Genomic DNA, 15,522 nt, shown 5'->3' with positions numbered 1-15,522 from the left:
ATCAGTACATAGACAAAGTGGAGTCGCAATTCAACGGCTCAGACACTAGACGTATGTGGCAGGGTCTACAGACAATCACGGACTACAAAGGGAAAACCAACCACGTTGCGGACTCTGGCGTCTTGCTTCCGGACAAGCTAAACACCTTGTTCGCCCGCTTTGAGGATAACACAGGGCCAGCTACCAAGGACGTGGGCTCTCGTTCTCCGTGGCCGACGTGTGTGAGACATTTAAGCGTGTTAACCCTCGCAAGGCTGCCGGCCCAGACGTCATCCCTAGCCGTGTCCTCAGAGCATGCGGAGACCAGCAGGCTGGAGTGTTAACGGACATATTCAATCTCTCCCTATCCCAGTCTGCGGTCCCCACATGCTTCAAGATGACCACCATTGTTCCTGTACCCAAGAAAGCAAAGGTAACAGAACTAAATAACTATCGTCCCGTAGCACTCACTTCTGTCATGATGAAGTGCTTTGGGAGACTAGTCAAGGATCATATCACCTCTACCTCACCTGACACCCTAGACCCACTTCAATTTGCTTACCTCCCCAATAGATCCACAGATGATGCAATCGCCATCGCACTGCACACTACCCTATCCCATTTGGACAAGAGGAATACCTATGTAAGAATGCTGTTCATTGACTATAGCTCAGCATTCAACACCATAGTACCCTCCAAGCTCATTAAGTTTGGGGCCCTGGACTTGAACCCCACCCTGTGCAACTGGGTCCTGGACTTCCTGACGGGCCACACAACACCTCCACTTCGCTGATCCTCAACACAGGGGCCCCACAAGGGTGTGTGCGCAGCCCCCTCCTGTATGCCCTGTTCACCCATGACTGCATGACCATGGAAACCTCCAACTCTATAATCGAGTTTGCAGACAACACAACAGTAGTAGGCCTGATTACCAACAATGATGAGACAGCCTGCAGGGAGGTGGTGAGGTCCCTGGGAGAGTGGTGCCAGGAAATAACCTCTCACTCAACGCCAACAAAACAAAGGAGCTGATCATGGACTTCAGGAAACAGCAGAGGGAGCACCCCCCATCCACATCGACGTCACTGCAGTGGAGAAGGTGGAAAGCTTCTAGTTCCTCGGCGTACACATCACTGACAAACTGAAATGGTCCACCCACACAGACAGTGTGGTGAAGAAGGCGCAACAGGCTGAAGAAATTTGGCTTGGCACCTAAAGCAAAGTAGTCAGACACATTGGTATTTGATTAAAAATATATATATCTGGTTTGTGCTGATATAGAACAATTACATTGTTGCAATTTCTCTCAACTTATGAATTTTAAGTTCTTACAACTTACCTCTCTTTTTAAAGGATTGTGGGTAATTCAATTTGTTTTTACTTTATGATACTTTAATACATGTTTGAAGAAACAAAAAGTATATTTCTAAAATTGTATTAAGCAGTTTGCTGTGCTATGAGGTCAAATGGATCATGATGAAAGCATATAAATACGTGGAGCAAATTGATGTTCAATAATGAGACAACTAATTCCCACCATCAACAAGGTCGTACGTCTGTGACGCCCGCCGATTGGTGCCATGCAGACCCGGTGGAGAGCGTGGTCCCACTGGGCATAGAAGTCAATTCAATGTCTAGTTCACGTTGGTTCAACTTAATTTTGTTTAAATGTCGTGGAAACAACATTGATTCAACCAGTGTGTGCCCAGTGGAGTGAAACACAGAAGACACTGTCTGTCTAACTGAGTTTTGATGCAGAGTCTTTACCTGACAAATTCAAGTTAGGATTTGTCAGTTATCCCATGAGAGCTTTTGTCCCGAAACCAGTACAGTGTTTCAGGTGCCAAGCTATTGCAGCAGTGTGTAGGAGGGAGATTCCTAGATGTGAGAAGTGTGCAGGAGGACATGAGACAAAGGAATGTGTAGTATCGGTGGAAAAAGTTGTGTGTGATAACTGTAGGGGTACCCATGGTGCTGGAGATCAGAAGTGTTCGGTAAGAGAAAGGCAGGTTGAGGTTGCCCGGATCAGAGTAGTATAGAAGGTGTCGTATACTGAGGCAGTGAAGAGAGTAGTAGAGGAAGATGGGTCTAGGGCGAGGGATCCTAAGAGGCTCCCTGTGAGTAGGCCGTGGCCAATAGAGAGTGATAGGAATAACATGTGCTTCAGTAAGATTTTAATGGATGTGGGGTTAGTAGGCAGGGCAATATTTCTTCCCTTTTTCCCTTCCCTTTTTGTGTCACAAAGTGTAATGAATTCACACTCCAGAACAGCAGGTGGAAACACAGGGCTGGATTAGAGAAATAGATGAATAGGGAGGCCGTGACCGGCCTCACACTCCAGACCAGTAAGTGACGGTGTATGAAGCTTTCAGTTGGTTGTGATATGCCATTACAAATGTAAAGAAGAACAACAACAACAAGGTCGTGAGCACCACTCTTAACGACAGAGACTAACGCGGAATCCTGCAATGACTGCTAAGGCGGGTTATAATGACAAATCGTTGAATACATAAAACAATATTAAACATTAAGACGTGACCACTGAAAATTACTAATCAGAACTACTACTTACACACAAATGATTTAATTTAAGTAAAAGGGACCCTTTACTACAACAATGATGAATGTTTAAGTAACTTCAGTCGTTATAACTCAGAATACATAATACAAATGAGTGCCAAAAAGTTCATAAAAAAACAAAACAGTTAAGTATTTACAACTTAAAAAAGATAACCATATGGGTGGTGAACTCACTTTATTACATTAAGTATTGAACACTGGAATACTTTGATTTGGGTTACTTGAATGGTTCTAGGCAATGGATTTCCACAAACAATGAGTTAGCAGAACTTGTTACGTTGTACAATGTGTGTGTGGGGGTGCTATCTCTGCTCCTTCCTCTCCTCTCTCTGTTTTCCTCATCCTAACACCCCCACAAATCAACATAGAAATGGCAGAATTTACAAGACATGCATTAATTGCAGGAATCTTCACCACACACGCACACACACACACACACACACACACACACACACACACACACACACACACACACACACACACACACACACACACACACACACACACACACACACACACACACACACACACACACACAAACACAAACACACTCATAAACAAGAATGTCAGCACCTTAAACATTGACATTTCTGGAGGACATACACACTCAAATTCAAAATACATTTTTGGACACACACCCACACACATATTCATACACTCACGTGCATATAAGCACATACTTTCCTTACAGTCAAGGTTTACATTTAGTCATCGAGCAGACATTGGTATCCAGGGCAACGCACAGTCAGTGAGGGGCCACAGAGGATGAGTCAGATGCAATCAAGCCTACATCCATCTCTCATCTATCAATCTCTCCATATTTATATCATCACTCCTTCTCTCATCCATCCGTCATCTCCATGCCTGCCTGTTCATATTAGCATACAGCGCTGCTACAGTGAACTGGTTATTCAGAGTGAGTGTGTGTGTGTGGTGTGTCGTGCACACGTCCGGGAGCAACATAATGTATACAATATCTGTCCTAGTACTGCATACAATATTGTTGTTCATATGTGAGCTGCTTCCTATGTTCAATTGGGGAGAAAAGGGTTCCCCTTTTAGCTCATGTTGCTTGTACAGAATAAACAGCTTCTGCAGCCATACCCCTGCACCTGAGGGAGAGAAAGAGGGAGGGAGAGCAGGAGGGAGGGAGCGTGGCGAGGGAGGGATAACTAGGAGGATAACTGTATTTTAGAAGCAAAGGGAGAGAGAATGAAAGAGAGTGGAAGATACAGGAGAGAGGGAAAGAGAGAGGGGGGTATTCAGAAGAGAGAGAAAGAGAGAGGGTGGGAGATTCAGGAGAGAGAGAAAGAGAGAGGGGGGAGATACAGGAGAGAGAGAAAGAGAGAGGGAAGAGATACAGGAGAGAGAGAAAGAGAGGGTGGGAGATACAGGAGAGAGAGAAAGAGAGGGTGGGAGATACAGGAGAGAGAAAGAGATGGGGGAGATACAGGAGAGAGAAGGAGAGAATTATGCAGGAAAGGAGGGAGATGGAGAGAGAGACACAAATAGAGCATAAGAACAGGAGAGAGATGGAGAGGGAGGGAGGGTATGAGAACCTCTATTAGACAGAGAAGAATCTCCCTCCAACGAGGAAAACTTTGCAGGGGAGGGGGCAGGGTACCCCTCCTCTCCTGTCCTCTACCCCCTAGTCTCACCACGTGAGAGGTGACCAATCACAGTGTGTGTGTGTGTGTGTGTGTGTGTGTGTGTGTGTGTGTGTGTGTGTGTGTGTGTGTGTGTGTGTGTGTGTGTGTGTGTGTGTGTGTGTGTGTGTGTGTGTGTGTGTGTGTGTGTGTGTGTGTGTGTGTGTGTGTGTGTGTGTGTGTGTGTGAGAGAGAGAGAGAGTGCGTGTGTGCGTGCATACATTCACAATCCAGCCGGGTTACTATGCAAGAGAGGGTGGAGCCTCAACACAAGGCTGGCACAGAAGGAGGGAGGGAGAGCGGGAGGGTGGGAGAGAGAGAGAGGGAAGGAGAGAGAGTGTAATAGATAGAGGGAGGGGGGGTAGAATGACAGCTGAGAGAGGGATGCGAGATTGTGTGTGTGTGAGGGCGAGTGAAAGAGAGAGAGCGGAAAGAGAGCTGAGGAGAAGAGAGTGCTGAGATCCTCTGTGTGTCAGTGGAAGCTGCTTCTGTCTCTCTGAATTTTAGCAGAGGCTGCCTCTGCCTCTGGTAGGGAGAGGGAGAGAGAAGTAGAAAGAGAGAACAAGGCAGAAACAGAGATTGCGAAGGAGGGAGAGCGAGATAGAGAGGGAGCGAGAGCGTGGAGATCTTTCTCTCGATCTCTGCTTGGAGCACGAGGATCTATGCTGGATACTTCGTCACTCTTTCTCCTCCTCTTCCTCTCGTTTGCCGGACTCCTCTTTAGAACAGAGGGAAACCTCAGACTCGGCGCTCATCCGTTGCCGTGGCAATGGGCTGTCGGCTCTCAGGGCCGTGGTTCGGCGATGGATTGGGGGTTAGTGTGCACCCTTCTAAATCTGTGTGTGAGTGTGTGTGCATGCTTTCGTGCCTGCGTACTGTATGTGCATCTGTGTGGGTGTGTGGAGTATCTGTGTAAATGGGATTTATGGATAGAGGCAGGGTTGTGGTGATGTGTGGGTGTCATGTACATGATCAAGGAGATGGGAAATAACGGAACAGAATACACACCATGACATGATGCCTGCTGCCTGCTGCGTGCTTGTGTGTGTGTGTGTGTGTGTGTGTGTGTGTGTGTGTGTGTGTGTGTGTGTGTGTGTGTGTGTGTGTGTGTGTGTGTGTGTGTGTGTGTGTGTGTGTGTGTGTGTGTGTGTGTGTGTGTGTGTGTGTGTGTGCGTGCGTGTGTGGCAGCCTCTTGTGACCAGCGTTGATGATTACAAGGAGTGACATCCTTGCCCATCCAACACCACTGAGAGCTGTGACGCTCTGTCTCTCCCCCTCTCTCTTTCTCTCTATCTCTCTCGCTTTCTCTCTCCCCTCTCCTCCTTCCTCTCTTTCACTCTTCCCCTCCTTGTTTTCTCAATCCTCTCCCCTCCTGTCTCTCACATTCTCTCTCTTCACTTATCCTATTTAACTTACATTTATCCCTCTCCATATTTCCATCTCTACTCTTCATCCTCTCCTCTCCCCTCTTCTCTTCTCCTCTCTTTTCTTCTCCTCTCCTCCCTTTTCCTCTCCTCTCCTCTCTTTTCCTCTCCTCACCCCCCCCCCCTCTCTCTGTCGTGGGGTGATGCCTACACTCTACAACATTTCCTGTTGCTTTTATAGTAACATACAGGCAGTCAGTTGCCACAAAAAAAGGTAGTATGTTACCGTACTGTATTTTGCAGTATCCAATACTGTTACTGTAATATTTTGTACTGTTGTTTTTACTGTAATTTACAGACAACTGGCTGCCTGTACGTTACAGTAAAACAACAGTACAGTGTGTTGCTGTAATATTTTTGCAGTAATTGTAATGAATTAATGGATGAATTCATTAATTGAGGGGAGAAGGGGTTTGTATTTTACAGTATTTTACCGTAATGTTTGGGATTGGTGCAAGCAGATTGGTTGCTAGGTAATGTTTTCAATAAATTGGGACTAGAGGGCAAAACAGACGAAAGGACATGGCAAATACTCAACCATTAAATGTTAGAGACTTGCTGCCACTCCAATCTGTCCCCTATACACATTTAATTGTTGGGGCACTACTACTGTACCACATAGCAGGTAAAGGTGCACTATGCAGAAATCACTCCACCATTGCCTGTTTGCTAAAATTTGAATAGGTCGCCTAATTTCAGTTTATGTGACAAAACAGACAAGTATCGTATAGAGAATCATTGTACCATTTAAACAGCTGTGAAATATATTTTCCATAACCCAAAATATGGTATTTTCAGCTTTTTTAGCTGGTGTACAAAACCAAAGTAAAAGACTCAAAACTTAAGAATGGGGCACATGGAAATAGCGCAGATAGAATAGATCTACTGCTTCTTAGACATGCTTTCAATGGGAATGACAGATCTATAACTCACAATTCTATGTGAATTTGGTCAGGTCACTCAAAAAGTTACACATTACAGGTTCAAATTGGTACAGCACTCTCACTAACGGATAGCACAAATGTAGCCTCTTACAAGGCACGCCTCAAAATATGTGAATGAGACGTAAAAAACAATACCATGCAACAACTAGTGATCAAAAGGCTTTTGGCGCTCCAAAAATACAGTACGCTAATGTATTCTGTGGGGTGGAATTCGAAATAAAGCAATTCTTTATCTGCCCACAACATTTTCCCACAATGCACCATCATTTACAATATGCTGCTGTATACCGCTTGACAGTATTTTACTGTTAATACATTTACAACTTTACCGTCTAAATCACAGTTTTCCATTAAAATGTAATATTCAGTATAATTAATTTGTAAATCATATAAATGTTGTACACACCTTGTTTGGTTGATTCACCTCAGACCTTGATGTCGCTCAATCCGATCACTCAGAGTTACCAATGGCTAATAACACAATGCTGTGTGGTTACAGTAATGTACTGTTAAACCAAAGTTTCTTCAGGAATTTACATGATCATTAACTGTTTACACCTAATATCACCCAGAGTGCATTGCCATTTACAGCAATTTACTGTAAATAGTGAATATGGTACTTTACTGTTAGTGTAATTGTATAGTACTGTAAAAACAACAAGATTGTTTTGCAGTGCAATCTCCTGACTCTTCACCCACAGAGCTTCTCTGTACAGATGGCATTTTGTATCAGTGCACATGGCCCGCAGTAAAAAGCCACCATAATCCTGACATTGTGTGTGAGAGTGTGTGCGGACAGTGGACTGCATGGATAAAGCTATTAAATTATATCTCTCTAGCTTTGTGAAATGTGTATGTTTGTGTGTGTTCATGTGTGTTCGTGTGTATGCATGTGTGTGTGTGTTACAGCATGCCTCAGATAAGGCTGGATGTGTGCTTGGCTGGGTGTCTCCTCATGAGGTTAGCATGTCAGGAAAATTGCTCCAGATCATGTCGACACATAGACGCACAAACAAGCTCTAACTCATATACACAATCACAAACACACACGCTTCAATTGTAAATGCAACACATTTTGCCGTTACACTCACAGAGATAGACGACACGCTCACACACAGTGCTTTCTCGGCAACCTTCACAGTAAATCAATTTATTGCACTCTCTCTCATTCTATTTTTCTTTCTCCCTCTTTACTCTCTATCTGTCTCTGTAGCTGAGTGTACTGTAGTAGGCGGTGAGTCGTGTTAGTGATGTACTGTAGTTAAGAGATGCTGTGTACAACTGTTTCACTCTGGTTGGGTGATGGTGTTGTTGGCTCGCAGCTCTAGTATCATGGCTCTGGTGCTATGCTTGGCATCGGGAGTGATTCATTGCAGGAGCCAGATATTGAATTCCAAAGGTTTTGTTTGTCCTCTTGGGTTGGAACACTGATATGCTCTTCGTCCTCATCTTTGCATCCCCTCCCTTGATTTATATTTGTGTTTATTATGGTTCCCCATTACTTCCTGCCAAGGCAGCAGCTACACTTCCTGGGGTCCAGCAAAATTAAGGCAGTTATACATTAGTTTTTTTAAACCTTACAATACATTCACAACAGATTTCACAACATATTAAGTGTGTGCCCTCAGGCCCCTACTCTACTACCACATATCTACAACACAAAATCAATGTGTACACGTGTGTATAGTGCGAATGCTATCGTGTGTTTGTAAGCATGTGTCTGTGCCTGTGTTTGTGTTGCTCCACAGTCCCCGCTGTTCCATAAGGTGTATTTTTATCTGTTTAAAAAAAATTGACTGCTTGCATGAGTTACTTGATGTGGAATAGAGTTCCATGTAGTCATGGCTCTATGTAGTACTGTGCGCCTCCCATAGTCTGTTCTGGACTTGGGGTCTGTGAAGAGACCTCTGGTGGCATGTCTTGTGGGGTGTGCATGGGTGTCCGAGCTGTGTGCCAGTAGTTCAAATAGACATTCAAGGTGCATTCAACATATCAATACCTCTCAGAAATACAAGTAGTGATGAAGTGCTCTACAGAGTAGATGAGTGAACTCTGAACCCCCATGATATGTAGCCTAGTGCACTATATGGGGAATAGGGTGTCATGTGTCTCTTTGTGTTTCCTCACAGGTCAGTGGGCGGGATCTGAGTCACCTGACTAAACGGGATCTTTCCCACCTGAGCAAACGTGATGCTCTTAGAATCCTGGCTGCTTATGAGCAGCCAATCACATTGCAGATCAAGAGCCAGCGTGGGAGGGGTTATGGACTACAGGACTGCAGCACGCAGACTGAGAGACACTGGGAGCCTCTCACCCTGCCCCCCCACCTGGCCCTGCGCAGTTTGGGTGTCACAGCAGCCGGAACCATGCCCAGGGTCAACCCTGCCTACCAGGACAGGTAGAGTCACAGATAGAGACACACACACACACTTCAAATGTCTATAAAAATTCACTAATATCTTCCTCCACTAATTGTTAGATTTGATGACTCCATATCTCTCTCTTCTCTTATTCTCTCTCTTCTTTCTTTCTTTCTCTCTCAGACACTACTGCAGCCACATGAGTCTGCCTCGTGATCACCGTGACAATGGGAGATATGAGTACCTACCTACCGCTCCACAAGACATAGAGGAGTTGGATCCACTTGGTTACCAGGTGACTGACTGACTGACTGACACACACACACACACACACACACACACACACACACACACACACACACACACACACACACACACACACACACACACACACACACACACACACACACACACACACGCCTGCATATCTGTACATATCTACCTCAAATACTCCAGTATCCCTGCATATTGTAAATGTGGTACTGTAACTGACCCTGTATATATAGCTTCCTCTCTTATTTCTTATTTCAAAACTATGAAATAACACATATGGAATCATGTAGTAACCAAAAAAGTATTAAACAAACCAAAATGTATGTTATATTTGAGATTCTTCCAAGTAGCCAACCTTTGCCTTGACGACAGCTTTGCACACTCTTTGAGAATCGATTGAGACATGGCCAATAGTTTTTGTTCAACAATTTTGGTTACTACACGATTCCATATGTGTTATTTTATAGTTTTAATGTCTTAACTATTATTATACAATTTAGAAAATAGTAAAAATAAAGAAAAACCCTGGAATGAGTAGGTGTGTCCAAACTTTTGACTGGTACTGTAGGTGTTTCATTAGTCATACGATTTTGATATTGATTACTGCCCTGTTTTGTAGAGTTTGAAAGTCAAGCATGTAAAACTTGAAACACACACTCACACACACTCACACAGACACTTTGACAAACTGTCACCTAGTAGTAGGATGCCACGCATAATGTCATAAAGCTTTTCCTTTGGTTTTGTATGAACAATAATCACTTGTTGTTGTCAGCCAATGCCATACCCTATAATTAAGACTACGGTACGTGGGTACTCTGTCTGTGATTGGACCACCATTCATCACTCAGTACCTGTAGTAGAGACAATCATTCAGCGGTGTTAAATCCTGCACCCCACTCATTATTGTGACTGGTATAACTTCCTGTGTTGTAGACGGGTGATTATAATTAGCCAAGATAATTAGCCCATTGTACTGTATGGTACAGTACATGTGATTAAAGGAGCTAGACCTACAGAATACTGTCTGTGTCTGTGTTGTTCTGCAAGTCCATTGAGAGGATACTATCTATTGAAGAAAACGACCCCGGGACTAGTGGGAAGCTCGTGGGTTTCGTAGTGGGTTGTATGGATCTGGAGGTGAGAGTGTACACAGCGCTCTTTGAACAGGGGACTGCACTTGGGGATACATATAGGGAAAAACAGAATCCGAACTAGGGGAGGTTCAGAGCTTACCTCTCCAGGGTGTGAGGGGGGGGGGGGTGAAACCGTAAACATCGGGATAGCCTTTTTGTTTGAATAGGGCCCCAGCTCTTCCAATGAATTGCATCAATCAGGGCCAACGTGCAAAAGAGCAATTCCAGCCGTCTAGTCCATATTGCATCCCTCTTGAAGGAAACGCACCCTTCGAGTTCGCTGATCAAGGCTTTGACGCATAGAAAAATAAAATAAAGGCCCTTTTATTTTCCAGAGCGGCTGACTATGGACCATAGTGTAGATCAGGGCTGTACAGCGATGCATTTTTTCAAAATGGAGCAGCTTCCCTCAGCCAACCCAGTCTGGAATTATTCATGCTGCCGACAAACATTAGGGACCTGAGATGGAACTATAGACACACGCGCACACACACACACAAGCAGGATTGCTCAGGCACAAACAGTCAGTGTGCTTTGCCGCTGCATAAATAGAAGAATAACCAAATCAAAAACCTGATCCTATTTACATCTAAATCATCGACACGTTTGTCATCAAGCACATACAAACACACCACATACAGTATATACCCAAACACACTCAACGAAAAACGCACACGCCCGTGTGCACACGCTCACACAACCATAAACAGCGCTCACGTGTTCAGCGGGCGGAATGCGAGCTGCGCCTAATGAAATCCCCTTGGAGAATGGAAGTATGCTCAGCTTAGGATACAGAGGGAAAAACACACTCCTCTCTCCCATCTACAAACATGCTCGTTTGTTTCTACAGCACACACTGACGCAGATACTGCTGTCAGACACAACCTACAGTTCAGTGCAGTAAATCTGTATTGCAAACCTACAGCATGTAATTGACTTGCATTAACGCCCATACTTAATAATCAGGACTTTTGATAACAAAGGGATATTTAGGGGGAATTTTTTGAGAGGCTTGTTCGCTCCAATACAATTATATTTGAACATGGGAATTACATAACCAAAGTTCTCTAATTAGCATTTTCAAAAAATCTGATGCTTGTTTATTCATGTAAGCACACATTATTCATAGTTAGTTCCACATTGATTAACCGCTCGCTCTCACACTCTCTCATCCCCCCTCTCTCTCTCTAAGGACCTGGAGCTGGCCAGTCGTGTTCCGAGGGATCAGAGCTGTCTGATTGGCTGCTGCAACAACCTAGAAGAGCCCAGCAGTTACCACAGCCAGGTGTGTGTATGTGTTTGTGTGTGTGTGTGTGTGCTTGCGTGTGTGTGGGTGGGTGGGTGTTCATTTCTGTGTGTATGTGCTGTATAGCTGCATACTGTGTATGTGACTGTGTGCTATCGCTAACCTTTCTCTCTCTCTCCTTCAGACTGAGGATGAGGACTATATGTTGGAGAAACCTCTGGGCTACCTGCCACTTCACCATGAGCTGGACAGTGGCCTGGGCTGGACCGACGGTAGCCTGCACCAGGGAGACCTCTCTGGCTTGGAGACAGAGGAGGGGGGTCTGGAGGAATGTCACCCCAGGGGAGGAGGCCTGGCGGTCAGTGGAGGAGGGGGTGGAGGTGGAGGGTCTCCATCATCTGAGTCCTTCATCTCGTCTGAGCTGAGTGACTCAGGGTTCTACAGCGTGAGCACGGGAGAGTTCCGCCGCTTCCAGAGGCTGTTAGAGAAGCGCATGTGCCTGTACAAAGCTCGTCTCCACCACCAGAGGGAGGTGTGCGAGCGGGAACGCCGCGACAGCTGCCAGAAGAACCACAGAGAGCTGCTTGAAGCCATCCCTGAGGCACTGACCATGCAGCCCCAGCCCTCCTGCTCCATGCCTGGCCTGGCCGCTCCATCCATGGGCCCTCCACCCCACGGACTCTTCAGGTAGGCGTTCATCACCAGACAATGATAATTATGATTGTCATAGTTTTCCATTATAACGTGATCCATAGCCATCCATCTTCAAAGTATCCTCAGTCCAGTGTTGAACGATGATAATGCATGTTGTTCACCATTGTTTCATTGCATTTATAACTCCTGTTGCCCTCTGTATCTTCAGGGTGTCGTCCGTCCAGTTCCGGAAGGCGGATCGTCCCTGTCTGAGCAGACACAGCTCAAGTAGCGGGTCCCTATTCAACCCTCACCACGCCCCTGCGCCCCTCTCTGCCCATGCGCCTGTCCTCTCCACGTGCAGTACCCCCTCCGGCCACCGCAGGCCGCCACCTCCACTGCAGCACCAGGGCTCCAGCTCAATGGGGCAGCTGCGGAGAAGCAGAACCCTGCACCACCGTGGCCCACCCCAGGAGCGTGTCAGACGTGCCAGTCACCCGTCATCCCCCTCCTATGCCACCCTGCAGCATTGTGGAGTAGCGCCACCTAGAGGCCTGGAGCTGGGCCTGCCTGAAGAGGGAGAATCAGAACTGGTCCTCACACACCCAGCAGGATTGGCCCTCTCACCCCAGCAACATGCAACCTCTCTGGGGGAACACAGAGGAGCTGTGCCCTTACCAAGGGGACATTACTGCGACAATAGTGGAGGTCGTGATCAGCTGGTTAACGACAGGAGGCAGCAGCAGGAGAGGAGCTTTATGTCAGAGATACCAGTGCGGGAGAGGGAGCAAGAGAGAGAAAGAGAAAGGGAGCATGAAAGGGAGCGTGAAAGACAGCAAGAAAGAGAAAGAGAGCGAGAAAGAGAAAGGGAGCGAGAAAGAGAAAGGGAGCGAGAAAGAGAACGAGAGAAAGAAAGAGAGCGGGAAAGACAAAGAGAAAGAGAGGTGCACCACTTCAGCACCCTCAGCCACCCTCCCCAGACATCCATGGACATCCATGAGACATGGCCTAAACCGGCCAATCGGCTGTCCCACCAGGGGTCAGGGGGTGGTGGGGGCCTCTACAGCACTCTTGAGGGCCACACTGGGGTCGGGGCTGGGGTCGGTGGAGGGTCCAGGAAGTGCCCCAATCCTAACCCCAACCCTACCCCTAACACTAACTCCAACCATCCTAACCCGAGAGCTGTGAGGAACCAGATTCTTCGCGACCGGGCGTCGCAGCTAGCGGACGAGCGCAGCGGGATGAGTACAGATGAGGAGAGTCAGGAGGTGATGAGGGGGAGGTACTGGAGCCGCACAGAAAGACGGGAGCACCTCCTACTGGCCCGCGAGCAGAAGCAGCAGCAACAGCAGGCCCGAGGGCAACAGGCTTACACAAGGCCAGGAGCCAATGGAGGATCAGGTTCTCTGAGAGAGGCAGGCGTCAACACAAGAGGAGGAGCTATGGGAGGAGGAGGGAGAGGAGTTATTCAAGAGGAAGAGGCTATGTCTGGAGGGGGAGGGTCTTTGGGAGATGGCCGGTGCAACACGGTGCTGGAGCTCAGCCAAAGGAAGTTGAGTCGTCTGCAGAACAGGAAGCTGTTTGATGATTGGACGACGGTGGAGGAGCTGCTGACTCACGGGACGAGGCTGGGTACCCGAGACGAGATGTCCCTCTGTCCCAGCTCACTACTGACTGTCACTACTGTATAGGGTCTGTGTGTGTGTGTGTGTACATGCGTGTTTTCCACTATAAAGCACCATGGACAATAGCTTTGTGTGTGTGTGTGTGTGTGTGTCAGTGCATGACCTTCTTACTAACTGAATACTGTAACACACTGCAAGTGTGTGTCTGTTACAATCTGTGAGCCTGCGTGAGAGAGGAGAGGTTTGTGTGTGTGTGTGTGTCTGCACCATGTCTGGCTGCCTCATGCTCATAGGGTTTGAAAAACAGTTTTCTAAAACACAATAGAGAGAAATAGTAATGCCGTCTTTTTGTATGCACTAACTCCGCCATGGTTCGTTCGACAAAGCCGATGAGGAAAATGAATGGCGTTTTTGTAGGGGTTTTGGATAAACGCCGAAAATAAGGTCTGTCTGGAAACACTAGCTTAGGAGATCTTATACATTTTCTTCAATGAGAATCTTCATCAGCTAACGCCACTTTTTGTGAGTTCTGAAGAATTTAAGTTGTTATAAAAAACACATAAATCACATAAAAGCTTCATAATTCGTAAAGGTCATGTTAACTGACTGCTATTATCTCATTCGGTATTTGTTCCAAAACTCTTTCCCCATTCACTTTTGCCATCGGGATGGATGAACGAACCAGAGGTAACTTATTTCCGGGTTTTAAGACTACAAGTTGGCGAGCTCTATACAGTATCGTGTCATTTTGTTGCTCTTATCTTTGGGTAATTTATTTATGTTAAAAAAAACGCTGACCGGTGACATTGATGAAACATTGACTTTTACGCCTCAACTAAAAACGTGACTGAGATTTCTAAAAGCAATACAGCACCGTAAGAGAATCCGCCAGAACACAGCTCGCTGGACATGAGATAAGATGTCATCTTACACCGATGCCACAGATCAGCAAGCGTAGCACTGTGTGTTCATTGATGACCACCCCGCTCAATCAATGTGTTTTTGACACCGAGATCCAGTTTACAGTCTTATAGGGGGAGGGTGTTGCAGTGGGAGATGTTTGTACAGTACCTGACGTGATTGTGCTCAACCCGCCTGGTACCCTTGATTCCGCAACAACCAACCCAGCCCTCTCCACCCTATCGTTGGCTTGACGTTTACATGACCTGTTTCCAGGGATAGATACTGTAGAGTAGATAGATGGAGTAGGCTGACGCTGAGGCTGGCCAGAGGTTAATGGTAAATAGTTGTGGTACTGAAGGCCTCTGCAGGTTAGGAGTCAATTAGTCCCAGGAAAGAGGCTGGTGTTTTTACAGTTAACCCACAGAACATTGACTGTACAGGGAAGGGACTCTGGCCAGTGGGATGACTGTATAAAGATCTATTGCTGTTGTTATTTAGATCACAAAGCTTTTATGGAAGATTACAAATAAAATTATTTGTCGTAGTGGTGTAGAGCCTTTCCAGATAAAACCCTCACAATCCATGTAAACAACAAACAAACAAACTTGTTTTCTTTCTTTTAAATCATTTGTAAAAAGAGCTGTGTTGAGCTTGAAAGGAACGGACCAGGTTTCTGTATATTGGTCTTAGCTGGCTATGTATAGCCTTGTTCCTTCTGTGTTATTTTCTTCTGTACATATTCATTATGGAACGTACCGTACAAGGCTAGGGTA

At 46.1% G+C, this 15,522-nt stretch overlaps 1 protein-coding gene across 1 annotated transcript; it reads left to right on the top strand.

Annotated features, from left to right (window-relative positions):
• Positions 1–4,555: 4,555 nt before the first annotated feature.
• Positions 4,556–13,971, top strand: LOC129843047 (uncharacterized). Its single transcript, XM_055911778.1, has 6 exons — positions 4,556–5,019; positions 8,703–8,971; positions 9,117–9,228; positions 11,535–11,627; positions 11,773–12,275; positions 12,451–13,971. The coding sequence occupies exons 1-6, from the start codon at positions 4,975–4,977 to the stop codon at positions 13,910–13,912; spliced, it is 2,484 nt and encodes an 827-aa protein (XP_055767753.1). The 5' UTR covers positions 4,556–4,974; the 3' UTR covers positions 13,913–13,971.
• The last annotated feature ends 1,551 nt before the right edge of the window (positions 13,972–15,522 follow it).

This window comes from Salvelinus fontinalis, chromosome 3 (assembly GCF_029448725.1).
Source record: "Salvelinus fontinalis isolate EN_2023a chromosome 3, ASM2944872v1, whole genome shotgun sequence".
NCBI lineage: Eukaryota > Metazoa > Chordata > Actinopteri > Salmoniformes > Salmonidae > Salvelinus > Salvelinus fontinalis.
The sequence above is the reverse complement of the archived record's forward strand: the minus strand, read 5'-3'. Positions and strand labels throughout refer to the sequence as shown.

Coding starts and splice junctions, on each gene's coding strand:
- LOC129843047 (XM_055911778.1), top strand. CDS start 4,975: ATGGGCTGTCGGCTCTCAGGGCCGTGGTTCGGCGATGGATTGGGG. Junction 8,972..9,116: donor AACCCTGCCTACCAGGACAG/GTAGAGTCACAG, acceptor TTTCTCTCTCAG/ACACTACTGCAGCCACATGA. Junction 9,229..11,534: donor TGGATCCACTTGGTTACCAG/GTGACTGACTGA, acceptor TCTCTCTCTAAG/GACCTGGAGCTGGCCAGTCG.